The sequence below is a fragment of the Aspergillus tubingensis genome (assembly GCF_013340325.1).
Source record: "Aspergillus tubingensis WU-2223L DNA, scaffold_8, whole genome shotgun sequence".
NCBI lineage: Eukaryota > Fungi > Ascomycota > Eurotiomycetes > Eurotiales > Aspergillaceae > Aspergillus > Aspergillus tubingensis.
Genome location: NW_023336282.1, coordinates 5075784 through 5089682, shown reverse-complemented (window position 1 = coordinate 5089682; position 13899 = coordinate 5075784). Strand labels below are relative to the sequence as shown.

Sequence of the window (13899 nt, the reverse complement as noted above, 5' to 3'; positions counted from 1 at the left end):
ATGTTTTCATCTAATGCGACAATAATGTGCAGATAATTGTACTCCAGCGAGAACCCGTAAAAAAGTGTTTAGAAAATGCAAACGATATCGTATCACGGCACGAAGTCGGAGATGAATGATTAATTTTCCCTTTCCTGGCTTCCGAAATCCTTAAACGCCCCGTTAAATTCACTGCACGGCCTGAATAAGAGACACGTTGTCGCCCTTGAGCAGTATTTGGCCTAGGTTGTTCAAGATTGTTATCAGCATTGCAGCACCAAAGGGGAGAACACAAAAGCTAAACTGCCGCATACCTAGAGGTCTCCGCTTCTCTTCCTCGGACTTTGTAGCCATGCGAACCTCCACTGCATCGTCAATGACAAGGTTCATGAACTCGTCAAAACCCTACACGAGTCGATTAGTCAAATCCCACGCAAACATGTCGCCAGAATCTATTTACCCTGATCTTTCCCTCTATGCGGAAAGCAAGCTGCTCGTAAAGCCAGATAGAGACTGTAGACCGTTGCTGGAGAAGCTTGAAGATGAAATGAATCGGCGCAAGCAGGGTCTTGCGAGCGGCTCCACCGCCTCCACGACCGGTCATTGTGATGGGTGGATGGAAGGAATGTGTAGGGTATCAAGAGGCGAAGGCAGCGACAGGAGACAACAGACGGGAATGCCGTTCGGTTGATCGAGAAAACGACGCGTGGTGGTGGTTGTTAGGCGGGTGGTGCTGAGAGAGAAGGTCGAGAAAGATCGGGAAGGTGGTGAAGCAAGCTTCCATCGTTCTTGCCGCCTCGGGGACGATTGCGGCTCACCAACTTTTCCCTTTGGGTCGATCGTCACCACATCCCACCTCCACTAACCAGTCACTTACCCCCCGATCCCTCTCTCCGCCACTGTGCTGAAGGTTTTAGCGCTGATTCCATCGAGGTGGCTTGTTCTTTAATGTTTGTTTAATGACTGTTCATGATCGCACTGCATAGGTGTTGAGCCTCCCGGCCTGGCTGAACCCCTCTTCTCCCATTCCCAACTCGAACAATCCCAAAACATCCCACTCCTCGTCCAAGATGGCCAGCAAGGAGGGGACCGCAGGGCAGTCCTTTGGTGCTGTCCTCGCGGCAGTCACGACTATGTCAGGAAATGTCTCGCGATCGGAGAAAGAACACGCCCATGAGTTCCTGGAGAAGTTCCAGAAATCAGTCCGTTCATCCCTACCCCTCATTCTTCCTCCCCAGGGCCGATTGTTCCACGCCGCCCATGACATTGCATGCTAATCATGATTCGGCTTCTATCTAGATTGAAGCATGGACTATTACCCACGAAATGCTACAATCCCCCGATGTCCCTGTCGAGGCCAAGTTGTTCGCAGCGACCACGTTGAAAGGAAAGGTGAAGCGATCCCATCACCTACATGACGCGGTACTGGCATCCCGTACTGACCGTCCCAGATTATCTTCGACCTTGACCAGCTACCCGCGGAATCGATACTCGCCCTCCGAGACTCCGTTATGAACCTGCTTGTGGCCTATGCTGCAGGCCCTCGGCCGATCCAGACACAGCTTTGCGTCTGTCTGGCGAGCCTGGCCATCCAAATGCTGGACTGGAAGGACGTCCTACCCACAGTTGGCGCGGCTCTGGGTAGCAGCGCGGGGGATTGTGTGTTGGAGTTTCTCAAGATTCTCCCGGAAGAAGTGACCGAGGGTCGTAAAATCAATCTCAGTGTATGTTCGGCGGCATCAACACCTCACCTGTTTACAATCCGTTCCTACGCGATAGGCGACGACCTTTTATACCGCGACAAACGAGACTCTAACCTGCTGGCTTGACTTAGGAAGAGGACCTTGATTCCAGGACGAAAGAACTGTTGGAAGACAACGCCGAACAGGTCATGCACCTTCTGATTCAATATGCTCAGTCATCCCGTACGTGCCCAGCCGTCGAGTCAGCTTCATAATATGTTGATATGCTGATTATATTTCTGGTTTAGCTACTGCGTCTACTAACCCCCGTCTCCTCGACTGTATCACCTCATGGATGCGCGAGATCCCGGCGTCGAAGATTGTTGACTCACCCTTAATGGATGTGATTCTCAAGGCTCTTGATGACGACCGATCATTCGAGTCTGCGGTCGATAGCATGTGCACCTTGTATAGAGACACTCGGGAGGTCGATGATTCACTGCCCATCATCCAGGCCCTGTATCCGCGATTAATGTCCCTGCGCCCGAAGATTGCCGAATTCGCCGAAGCGGAAGACACAGATGCTTACAGGGGTATCACGAGGCTGTTTGCTGAAGCTGGCGAGGCCTGGGTGGTTCTGATGGCACGCCTGCCGACTGACTTCCGCGGGCTGGTCGAAGCGGTCCTAGAATGTTGCGCTCGTGACTGGGAGCGGGACGCGATTTCCCTTACTTTCGTCTTCTGGTACGAGTTGAAGCAATATGTTACTTTGGAGCGATATGCGGATGCACGGACTGGCTTTAGTGATATCTTCTCTAGCCTCGTGGACATCATGGTCAAGCACCTCGAGTACCCGCGGCCGGAGGAGGGTGAGACGGACCTTTTCGGTGGCGATCGGGAGCAGGAAGAGAAATTTCGGCATTTCCGGCACGCTATGGGAGATGTGCTCAAGGATTGCTGTGCGGTCATTGGGGTCAATGAGTGCTTGACCAAGGCTTATCAGCTGATCCAACAATGGGTCTCCAAATATGCCTCTCAGTCCAGCGACGACCATGTTCCCAACTGGCAAGAGCTTGAAGCGCCCCTGTTTAGTTTGCGCGCCATGGGCCGTATGGTCGACCCTGAGGAGAATGTTGTCCTGACACAGGTCATTCCCCTCATCGTGCAGATTCCGAACCAAGAAAAAGTGCGATTCCAGGCCATCATGGCGTTAGCGCGTTACACCGAGTGGACTGCACAGCATCCCGAGACATTGGAGGCGCAACTAAACTATGTCATTTCCGGCTTCCAGCACAGCTCTCCGGAGGTGGTTCAGGCTGCAGCCTTGGCATTCAAGTTCTTGGGCACGGACTGCCAGAAGTTGCTTGGAGGTCACATTGCCCAACTACACTCGTTTTACGAGTCGGTCCTTGACAAGCTGAAACCGGCCAGTCAGGAAGAGATAACCGAGGGTGTCGCGGCTGTGGTTGCAGTGCAGCCACTGGAGAAGATCTACGAGACGATGAAGTTGTTCTGTGACCCCATTATGGCACGCATCATGAACTTAGCGAACAACGCTAAGGATGAAGAGGGCCAGCGGGCTGTTGCTGGTAGGTATACTTCAAAATTAAAAGGCACTCTGCATACTAACTGCATGGTAGATCACCTTCAGTTGATTACGATCTTCATCCTGGTCGTGAACCCATACGTCTCACCCCGGGAAGAGAACCCCGCAGTCAAGTATTGCGGCGAAATCTTGCCAATCATGACGACAATCGTGATGAACTTTACCTCGTCCACGCCGATTTTAGAGCGCGTCTGCCGTTGCTGGAGAAACATGATTATTTCCTACCGCACGGCTATGACTCCGCTCCTACCCACGCTAGCGCAGAGTCTTGCAAGCGGATTCGAGGCATCACGAGAAGGATGCTTCCTGTGGGCCACTGACGCTGTCGTGCGCGAGTTCTCCGAGGGTGCTGAATTCGTCGATCCCTCCACCAGCCATGCTGTCTTCCAGTTTTACGAGCAGCAAGCGGTCGCATTCCTGCGGACCTTGAATGATCTGCCCCCCGAGAATCTCCCAGATGGTAGGTGCTCCCCCAGCTGGAAATTGGCTGCTCGTTGCGCCTCAAGCTAATCAGGTACAACAACCAGTTATCGAGGACTTCTATCGTTTGTCTTCCGATGCCGTCCGGTATTACCCCAAGGAGTGTGTCACTTCGTCGCTGTCCGTGCCGATCTTCTCCGCCGCACTCAGCGCTCTCACCCTCCAGCAGATTGACCCACTCATGGCCACCCTTCATTATTACCACGACCTCTTTAGCTTCGCTTTCGATAAGCCGACGGTATCCGAATTCACCACTTCAGATGGGAGCTCCTACACCAACCCGCCCGAAATCCGCGAGGCCGTCAAGCAGCTGATTGCGTCGCAAGGCCAGCTACTTACGCAGCATATCCTGACGGGCATGATGTTCTCGTTCCCGGGAGAGTGCTTCCCCGACGCATCCAGCGTGATGATGATGCTGTTCGAACTTATGCCCGAACAGGCAGGAACGTGGCTTCAGGCCACGCTGCAGATGCTTCCCGCCGGCACCATGAAGCCGGGTGAGGCGGAGAGGTTGCTGAAGGGCATCTTCGACAAGGTGCACTCGGGTGAGGTGCGGAAGATCCGGGTCCTTCTTCAAGGTATGGTGAAACTAGCATTTTCTCGCAAGCTTTACATTGGCTGACAAGCACGCATAGACTTCACCAACTCATACCGGCGACGGAACGTGGCACCTAGAGAAGGGCTGGGCCGGCTGGAGGCGACCCGGTTCCGGTTTAGCGGATAGATTGTACCATGGGAGAATGGAGGCCAGGACTGAGCAAGTCAGGAACCGCTCAGCGCAAAGGATGCTGGGAGAAAGATTCTCATCAGCTGCCGACGACGCTCAGCCCTTGGAAGGCGGCAATAGTCCTTGGAAGATTAGCGCACGTCATGCGACCCGGCCGAAGATCATCAAGCGCTCGCACGCGTTGAGAATCAAGTTAAAAATATTTGCCCAATCATGTATTCCTTTATGCCCTCCGTTCCCTTTCCCCTCCCTGCCGCGCCCACCCATTATCTCCCAGCATCACCCGTATACGACATGATGCGGTTGTTTCAGAATCCGAGGCACTCTTGCCTGAGGGAGGGCGATCCCGCGCAAGAGACCAGCGGGGTCCCTCCTGCGAATCGGAGGGTGGAGATTCAAGCCCGCTCGCATGATTTCTTGCTTGCCACTACTTTTACTCCCCCTGAACACCCGCCCTGTAAATCGAAAGTACTTTTTAAATGTAGCAATTTAGACCAATGCTTCCCGGCAACCGCGGCCCTATGAGTATTCCAGTGCGTATCTCCGTATATCATGTCTTGGAAGTCATGTACAGTAGGGACCAAACCTGTAAACTTGTATGCATGTGGAGTAGCCTGCAAGATAGCAAACCTCAAGAGCCAATAACCTACCACCATGTCTCTAGCATACCTCACTACCAATATTACAATCATCATCATCGTCATATCATATGACATGCAGAGATTTTCATCCTGAGAACCGAAGTTTCCCTCACGAGAAGCCCCGGGATAGTAAGTACTAAAATAGGATACCCACATACTCACACACACACACATACGCACACACAAGGACACACACGCGCGCTGCCGCGCTACAATATTACCCAGCAACTCTACCCAGCACCTAAGCAACTGATATACACCACCAGCACTAAACAAATATATACTAGTTAGGTAGTTAGTTAGAAAAGGGAGACCCATACCGTAGATCCTCATGTTCAGCAAACACAATCAAGCCCCCGATTCCAAAACACACGTGAAAACATGAAAAAGAAGCATGAATAGCCGAGATAAATGATCGCCCATCCCCATCCGAACCCATTGTTTCAGAAGTCTTATCAATCAGCCAATGGATATCCACAATCCACCACAAAACTAAGTAAAGTAAACTAAACACCCGGAGATAAAAAAATTTGCGGTTGCTATTTCAGCTGATCATCTCGGGCGAAGAGATAAAAAATAAAAAAGATTTTTCTTGGGTTTTTTTTGGCCCCATGTTGGGGGTTGGGTGGCCAGTTAGGTTATATTGCGGTATCCACCCGGGTTGAGATTTGAGATGGCGGGGTTCGGTGTTGATGTTGATCTGAATATGGGTCCTTGATTGATTGATTGATTATCTAGAGTTACGGAAGTTGGTTTCAGGGTAGGTAGGGTGGGGACTACTACCTTACCAGGTACCGTAGGTAGTAGTACTTAGGTAACAATTAGGAGGTGTTCGGGGGAGGGTCAGTGATGTACGTACAGTAGTAGCTGCTTAGCTAGCTTATGATGTTGGGGCTCGCTTGTTATGTACTATTTGGGTAGGCAGGGGGGGATCGTGAATTGGTTGGTGGATGAGGGATGGGGAAGGAGCGGTCAGCTACATGGATACTACTACTCCTACTCCTACTACTCAGTTACTTACTTGGTTGGTTTAGATCATAGATGGGTGTGAGTGAGTGAGTGAGTGAGTGCGTGTGTGTGTGGTCCCGGTGTGTTGATCAGGTGGTTGTTTCTTGGTACACTGTAGGTCATATTTACTTAGTTTGGTTTAGGCAAGGTAGGGGACCATAGTTGACGTTGTCGATCTTGTTGATTTTACTCCATGTCCGAGAAGTGGCTGGTCGGTGTTGATGATACTATTGGTTTTGTTGTTGGAGAGAGGGTTCCGATGTAGGATGGCAGGTATCCCGCTATGTGAAAGTTCCGGTGGTGGTCATGATCACGCCATGAAGTGAGTTGTTCCTGCTTACGTTCGGGGATGCCTTCTTCCTCTGTTGCTGCTGTAATGGATGGCCGCTCATTGGTGGTAGTAGTAGTAGTAATAGGAGTAGTAGCATGTGCGCGGTGCACTCCGTAGGGCAGACAGGCAACCTGCGGCTAGTCGGCGGTATACTGGTATGGACAGGGGTAGTGGTGTGTGAGGAAAATAAAATGCGCGCGGCAATGGCGAGAGAGGGATTTTATTGATCCAATGGAAGGAGATGCATTCAAGTATTATACTTGAGGTCATTGGGCCGTGATCTCATGAAGCTTTTGGGGGCTGAACCCATGATGTCAAAGATAAATTTCTTGGCCGGTGGATCCTGTTAGTACTAAGCACTTTGTGGAATATGTACCCACCCAGATTGTTTACAGGCATAATCCAGGGTCGTGTTAGACGCATGCTCGGGGATCTAGATCCGATGTTCGGACGAGAACGAGTATTTTTGTTGGGGATAATTGCTTTTTTTGTTGTTCCTCTCGGGTTGTCAGCGATACTTGCTTCTTCGGGATGGTGAGGTGGTGCGGAAACATCAGCACCGGTATCGCTGCTGTAGTGCAATTCTATATTGGGGATCACTCCACTAGGACTCTCTCGGTTTCGGCTCAGGTAGATCCCTTGGCATCTCTGGCGCAGGAACAGGTCTGAGTCAAGACTTCGTAGCCAGATGGCGGCTCAGCCACTTGGAGTAGTCGATCACCATAGCTATACGGGCCACAATGCACTCTGGTGATCGTTATTCCAGTGCGAAATTAGCACGGTTGCTATTATTGTGGCAAATGTGGCTGTGTGGTTCGTTTAGGGTGTGGTTTACTCATTGCTGTGGCCGGGAGGGTACCGGTGCGCTGGTACCGCATCGGAGACTTCCGCGCTGGCGGAATGCGTAGGGGGCACCGATATGGCATAAGGCATCTGTCATAGAATCAAATCAGTCGATGTTCTTATCATATCAGTATCTTAAGTTTACGTTCCTGGACCAACGATCCTTCTCCGCGGTCATTGATCCGGGGAGAAGGTACGGAGCACGCCATCCGCCGAGTGTCAGGAGACTCTCGTCTGACGACACTTGGACAGCGGCCGTTCGAGAACTTGTTGTTTTCTTTTTCTGCAGGCGGCGCATGATGCGTCTATGGGAATACCCTAGGCGGAATAGAGTCTGTAAGCTGCCTCTTTCCGAGAGACTGAAACCACGCTTAATTAGGTAGACACTGCCACTAGGCTGCCTTTTTGGACCCGTAGTTCCAAAGCCAAACGAAGCTGGTTGGGCTGAAAAAATGGGTCAGGAAAAGGGAAACGGAGATCAAACCTGCCAATCAAGGTACCAATTGAGTCTAATGTACCAAAGGTAGATGAGAAGGAGCAGCAGGTCGTGCGTCACGGCTACTCCTGATTGACCGTCGCAACTGCACGGTTGTATCATGTATGTCTATGCGTTGATGACGCTTCGAACTCGATCGTGCCCACCCAGAGCCTGCAAATCCCTTTTTTCTCCGCACTGCAAAGTTTCAGTTGACAGCGACACTGACACATGAACCGTGATGATTGGCCGGGGCCAATCCCATACGAATCGGGAATTAGAGGCATGGAGGATCGCCCGATTGCCTCTGCCGCGAACAAGGCCATCCAGTATGATGCTCACCATTCAACTTCCGGGGGGAAGTAACCGCTGCTGCCGCAATGCATAATCGCCTGCACCGTTTTGGCCTGGGCTGCATCAACTGGGGAAAGGGTGGAGTGTGTTCATCTGGTCCTTTCATTTCGCTTTTGATTTTATTTCTCCGGGTTGGCATTATTTCCTAGTAGCTGATCAATTCATTTTTTCTTGGGACCACTAGCGTCAGGGACTATGTAATCCGTAGGGTGATTTTCCACATCAATGTCACCTGCGATGTGATGAGAATGCCTAGGAATAGGGCTTCTCGGAAAAGTAGTATACCGGGATCAATCTAGATAGTAGGTACTACAAGTAGTATAGAGGGAACATGTTCGGAGTGCAGGATCGCACGGGACGCCCAGGATGCAGGAAGAGAGGGGAAGGACTGACCGTGGTCAGTTTCTGGTTCTAGGTGGCTTCTGCGAGTGTTCGGTGCAGAACCAATGATATTGAATCCAGTACCTTAAGTTCTTGGAAGCCAATGAAGATGGATTCTGGCTGGCTTTTCCATCGCTGTCCCGCCCGCCTCCCCTCCCTTACCCTTCCGGCCATTCTCTTCTCAGCAAAAGATGACCAAGACCCAGTTAGCCTTCAATTTGCTTCTTTTCCGAGAGAGGTCGTATTTTCGTTTTTCGCGTTTCTTTTTCGTCTCAAATCCGGGAACCACTTGCGCGGCTGTGAGTGGAGTGGATTCTGTGGCGATTAGTTATTCTCACCGGGTGGAGTGACCATACAAAAAGGAGATGAAGGAGCAGGAGCTGAGGGAAGTGAGAGAGATGGAAGAGAGGAGAATAAAAAAAAATAAATAATAGAGATTCTCCATACAAGTTGGGAAAGGTGCAGAAAATTGACAATCAAGTGGTACATCCATAATCATTTTTGACTTGAAGCTCTAAAAAGCATCGGCTGCCCCACCTCCGAACGAGCAACCAGAATATTAAGGGACCTCCATTCCCGGTGTCTCTGGTTCCTTTTGCTTCTCCCCGGTCTTACCTCTCTTTGACTTTGGCGGTGACTTCTTCTCTTCTCTTTTATTCCTTGGAACTCAGACTCTTCGTCTCTTGGTTCCACCATTCAGCATTCAGCATCCATTGTGCACCCTCTGGCAGTTGGGGTTTGTGTCGGGGGGCCCTTGCTCACTCGGCCCTTTTCCCCTCTTCCATCGTTTTCCCACCCCATCACCAGTCATCGTACGACCTTTCTCCTCCGACCTGCTATCTCCTCCATACCTACACCAAATCAATCTCTGGCATACAGAGAATTTATCTTTCCATCCAAACCTTCCTTGATATTATTCTAGGGATTGTTCCTTTGCTATCGGAGTCCCCCCAACCCATCGGGATTCGCTGACTCTTCCCGCCCGCCGAGTTTTCCCCACGGGGTTCCCCGTGCGTCACAAATCGGCCCAGAAAGCGGCGACCGTCCACCGTTTACGAGACAACCTCCTGCCCGCTTCTTTTTTGCCTTATGCCAGTATACAACCGGGCTCGCGTTTCATTCTGAGCCCTCCGGACCGGCATTCGTCTGCCGATGAGAAGCAGTCCATCTCAGGTCTGATGAACGTTTCCTCTCCAAGCAACATCTTTGCGGGTGATCTTCGGGGTGTCGGCTAAGGCGCAACAATCCACTCGTGGTATCAAGGAAAGAAAAGACAAGGTTTCGAAACAATTGATTGATTATTGCCTGCATCTTCTGGCCAAGATGACCATGGCTCTCGCTGCAATGACCCCGCTGGGTTCGGGGCCGAAACGCGATCATACATCGAGCACAGAGATCGACATGATGACGGAAGCTGATGCGCTCCATGCGGCTCTAAATGGACCCCCACGCAAGAGAAAAAGAACCCGGAAGGTTCAGACGGATCGCAAGTTTGAATGCACATTTGAGGGGTGCGGCAAGAGTTACTCGCGAGCGGAGCATTTGTACCGCCACCAACTGAACCGTACGCATGCTGTCCTTCCAAGAGCTTCTGAGCAAGTACTAACTGGCTGTCGTTCTAGATACCCCCAAGCAGATTTATCGATGCGACTTTCCCGATTGCTACCGCTCCTTCGTGCGACAAGACCTATGTATCCGTCATAGAGAACGCCACACCACCCAGGGATCGCAGCTGCAGAAGCGTGATCACTTTGCGCAGACGGCAGCAACCGGCAACAACCCGAAAAAGCCGCAAGCCTCTCAAGTCATGTCACAGATGAACGCGAACCACGCGCCTACACTCATTCCGCTACCCTCCAATTACTCGCCCGTACAAGCCCCCTCGGAGGGTCCTACAATGACAGTGCCTGCAATGAGTGCATCGAATCAGCACGTACACATGCCATCGCCCTCGGGTTCTGTGGGCATGGGCCAGGGGTTCAATTATCAGACTCTGGTCTCCCACCATGCGGTGGACTTGTCTGACCCTACGTTTTCCCGATCGAACAGTTCCAGTAATCATACCCTCAGCTCTCCCCCAGGACCGTCAAGCACAACAACGTTTAGTCCTCCGGAGATCCAGGCGGTGCCTCATACTGCGCTTGGCAGTCACTCTGCCGGCAAATCTTCGCCCAATTCGGGCGACTTGAGCCACGAGGTTCGGTCTCATCACTCCGTACCCGAAACAACCTCCATAACACACGATATCGACGGCCCTTCGTTGGCTCATCCCACCACTTATTCAGGCCTTCAACTCCCTCCCGGGGGATACACAGATATATCGATGGCTCCAGCGACGTCGGCTTCGACGGCTCTGGACAACGGAACACTAGAGTCGATGTCAGAGATGATGACATCCGGTCCATCAGTGGGGGATGCCGGCTTCGACGCGCTGGCTTCTTGTGTCTACCCGGTGTTTGGCGGCGAAGCCCACAACCGTTCACCCTTCGCTATGGCGGATGATTTCACAGCGTGGCTGTTCAACGATCCCGTGACAGGCTCTCCGTCCATGGGGTACCCTGCCCCTACTAACGTGGTGCCAAATTACTTGGACGCTGTCCAACTACAGAACCAGTTCTTCATGAGTGATCCTGCCTATGGCAGCTTTCTCAGTGGTGTAATTCCGCATCATCCTATGAGTGTTACAAGCATTCTGGATCCGGGATCACCGCGCGCCATCATGTCAGAGGAGAAGAGACAAGAACTTCTGGCCCTCATGAGCTCGAGGTTCAATGAGGCCTTTTACGCCGTGTCTGCTAAGCGCAAGGATGCTCTGATGGACGGCGACATTGACGACGACGACCATGTGCTGAGTCTACGGATGATGCAGATGTACATCGGCTCGTATTGGTACCACTTCCACTCTCAGTTGCCCATTCTACATCGTCCAACCTTCGAGGCAGACAAAGCGCCTAATCTTCTTCTGCTCGCAGTGATGGCCATTGGCGCATCCACGCTGGATGGAATCCACGGGTCGGAAGTAACCGAGGCAGCGGCTGAGCTGGCGAACTTTATCGCCTGGCATCTGCGAACGGAGCTTTTCATGGATGCAGACTTTCGCCCGCCAGCTAAGCTGTGGATCTTCCAAGCACTCCTGCTGCTGGAGGTATACGAAAAGATGTATTCCACGCGTGCGCTCCATGAGCGGGCGCATATCCACCACGACACCACACTCACACTGATGCGGCGAGGTAGCTCATTGATTGGCCGCTCTGCATTAGACTCTCCTGCAAGCTTTCGAGACGACCGGCAGGCCCGGTCAGCTTCTGGATCGACAATGGCGCCAGACTTTGTGGCTGAGGAGTCATGGACTCACTGGATCAAGGCGGAGGCCACGAGACGAGTGGCTTTTGCGGCTTTTGTTCTGGACTCTACTCACGCCACTATGTTCGGGCACTCGGCTAAGATGGTGGCTCACGAGCTTCGGTTACCATTGCCCTGCGATGAGGCGCTGTGGTCTGCGACTAGCGCCTCTGAGGTAGCCCGCGTGCAATCGAGCCTGCACGCTAATGGAGTCAAGCCTGTCATGTTCTTGGACGGCCTGAAGAAGACGCTTAACGGACAGCGGGTCCGGACAAATGCTTTTGGACGAACCATCCTCATGGCTGGTTTGCTTAGCGTCAGCTGGCACATGAACCAACGAGATCTCCAGGTGAGCTCACTGGGTGGGCCGCCGGCATTGGGAGGCCGGGACAAATGGCGGTCAGCACTGTTGCGAGCCTTTGACAATTGGCGACGAGACTTTGATGAAGCGTTGGGTCAGTCACCGTCCGGGCCTTTTCATAGTGGATACCGTACCCGGCACCCTCTGGACGACGACAACGTCTTCGAGTCGCGCGACGTGCTCCATGGACTGGCGCACATGGCTTCTCACGTTGATATCGTCGACTGCCAGATCTTCGCTGGAGCTAATCGGCTCATGGGACGGTCCATCACCCCCAGAGATTACAAGGCGGCGCGCGAAAAGATGGTTGTCTGGGCCACCAAGGCTACTGCCCGCGACGCCACGTTCTATGCTCTAAAGTTCTTATCGGAGTGCCTCCTGGATGAGAGACGAGCACTGAACGAGGATGGGGAACTGTATTCAGGTCGGGACGACTACCTCTTGAACCGGCCGTGGGTGCTGTATGTTGCGGCTCTCGTGGTCTGGTGCTATGGATTTGCACTTGAGGGGCCCTTCAAGTCTCCTGTCAAGTTGAGCACTCCTGCTGCGCAGCGGCAGGACATGCAGGAATATCTGCGCCGGATGGGCAGTGTTCGGGAGCCCAGCGACTTGGAAGGCATGCAAGGACGCAACCGCTGTCTGGGCTTGTTGTTGGTCCTCCGTGACGGGTTCACCAACACGCGCTGGGAGTTATTGGCCGAAGCTGCCAACCTTCTCACCAGTTGTATCGACAAGCTGAACGGAGCAGCTTTCTGATTTTCACTGTTTCCCTCAAAATTTATAATTCCTTTGTTAATTTTTCTACATCTTTTCTGTGTATATAGCGATTGAGGGAGGTTTTTGTTATTCTGTACATGGTTGTACTTGTGTTTTGATAGGCACCTGCTGTCTTGTTTGCTGTATTCTGCGTGACTTATGTCGTTGGCTGTCTGAGTACTTTGCGCATGTGTTATGACTTGGATACCATTGGGATGGATAGCGTTGCATGTTTGTATTATTGCAATATTAGTACCTACTGTGTGTATCTTCACAGACGCCAGTCAAGTTCCATGACCAATGCTAGTAGGAACTAGTGTAGCCTGATGTTGTCATCGTATCAGACAAGCGCAGATCGATAGGGGGGTTGTCGTGCCTGAGGTGTCCGGTTACCACAACAACAACCGGGCAAACAGTGCCGCCGGACTCTCTCCTCCATCCCGCCCGCCCTTCTCCTTTCCCTGTTCCCTCATTCTGCCCTCCTCCTTCATTCCAAACCATACGTGGTACTCCTGCCATTGCCGTTCCGTTTGTTTAGATCGACATCTACATCCCCCTGTCGCTATCCCTCGCAGCCCGCAGCCGCATACTCCTCACGCAATACCGCAATCAACACAATAAACAGTCATGGTACGTGGCCGTCTTGCAATTCCGCAATGTCAATTAAAAGCATCATCCCTCGCTGGCGGGAGAAGAATTGTCCGGATGGCATCAGGAACGAGCAGTACTGTGTATCCCTTGTTTGTTGACTATCGTGGTGAACCTCGGGGATAACTCGTGTGGTTGGATCCATTGAATTCCGGCCCCTCGTCGGCCCATCCAATCCCTTTGCTCGTTTCCATGGTTCACTAGTAGTCGTGGCTGCTTGTTCGTCATCGGCACTCTTCAACTCCCTGTCTTCTTTCCATCCTCATTTCATCTTGGATCCCTACT

General features: G+C 52.1%; 3 protein-coding genes across 3 annotated transcripts; 2 read left to right on the top strand and 1 right to left on the bottom strand.

Moving 5' to 3' along the window:
* Window positions 1-168: 168 nt before the first annotated feature.
* On the bottom strand, window positions 169-583 carry AtWU_07974 (small nuclear ribonucleoprotein E; the record flags this gene model as incomplete). The annotated part of the gene is made up of 3 exons (XM_035503083.1): window positions 169-221; window positions 294-384; window positions 440-583. 3 exons carry the CDS (start codon window positions 581-583, stop codon window positions 169-171), a joined length of 288 nt encoding a protein of 95 aa, XP_035358976.1.
* A 466-nt stretch (window positions 584-1049) lies between these two features.
* Window positions 1050-4471, top strand: AtWU_07973 (nuclear import receptor MTR10; the record flags this gene model as incomplete). The annotated part of the gene is made up of 8 exons (XM_035503082.1): window positions 1050-1181; window positions 1279-1371; window positions 1431-1703; window positions 1814-1904; window positions 1970-3250; window positions 3302-3727; window positions 3795-4325; window positions 4383-4471. 8 exons carry the CDS (start codon window positions 1050-1052, stop codon window positions 4469-4471), a joined length of 2916 nt encoding a protein of 971 aa, XP_035358975.1.
* A 5359-nt stretch (window positions 4472-9830) lies between these two features.
* AtWU_07972 (putative C2H2 finger domain protein) lies at window positions 9831-12966 on the top strand (the record flags this gene model as incomplete). Its single annotated transcript, XM_035503081.1, has 2 exons — window positions 9831-10071; window positions 10130-12966. The coding sequence occupies 2 exons, from the start codon at window positions 9831-9833 to the stop codon at window positions 12964-12966; spliced, it is 3078 nt and encodes a 1025-aa protein (XP_035358974.1).
* Window positions 12967-13899: the final 933 nt, after the last annotated feature.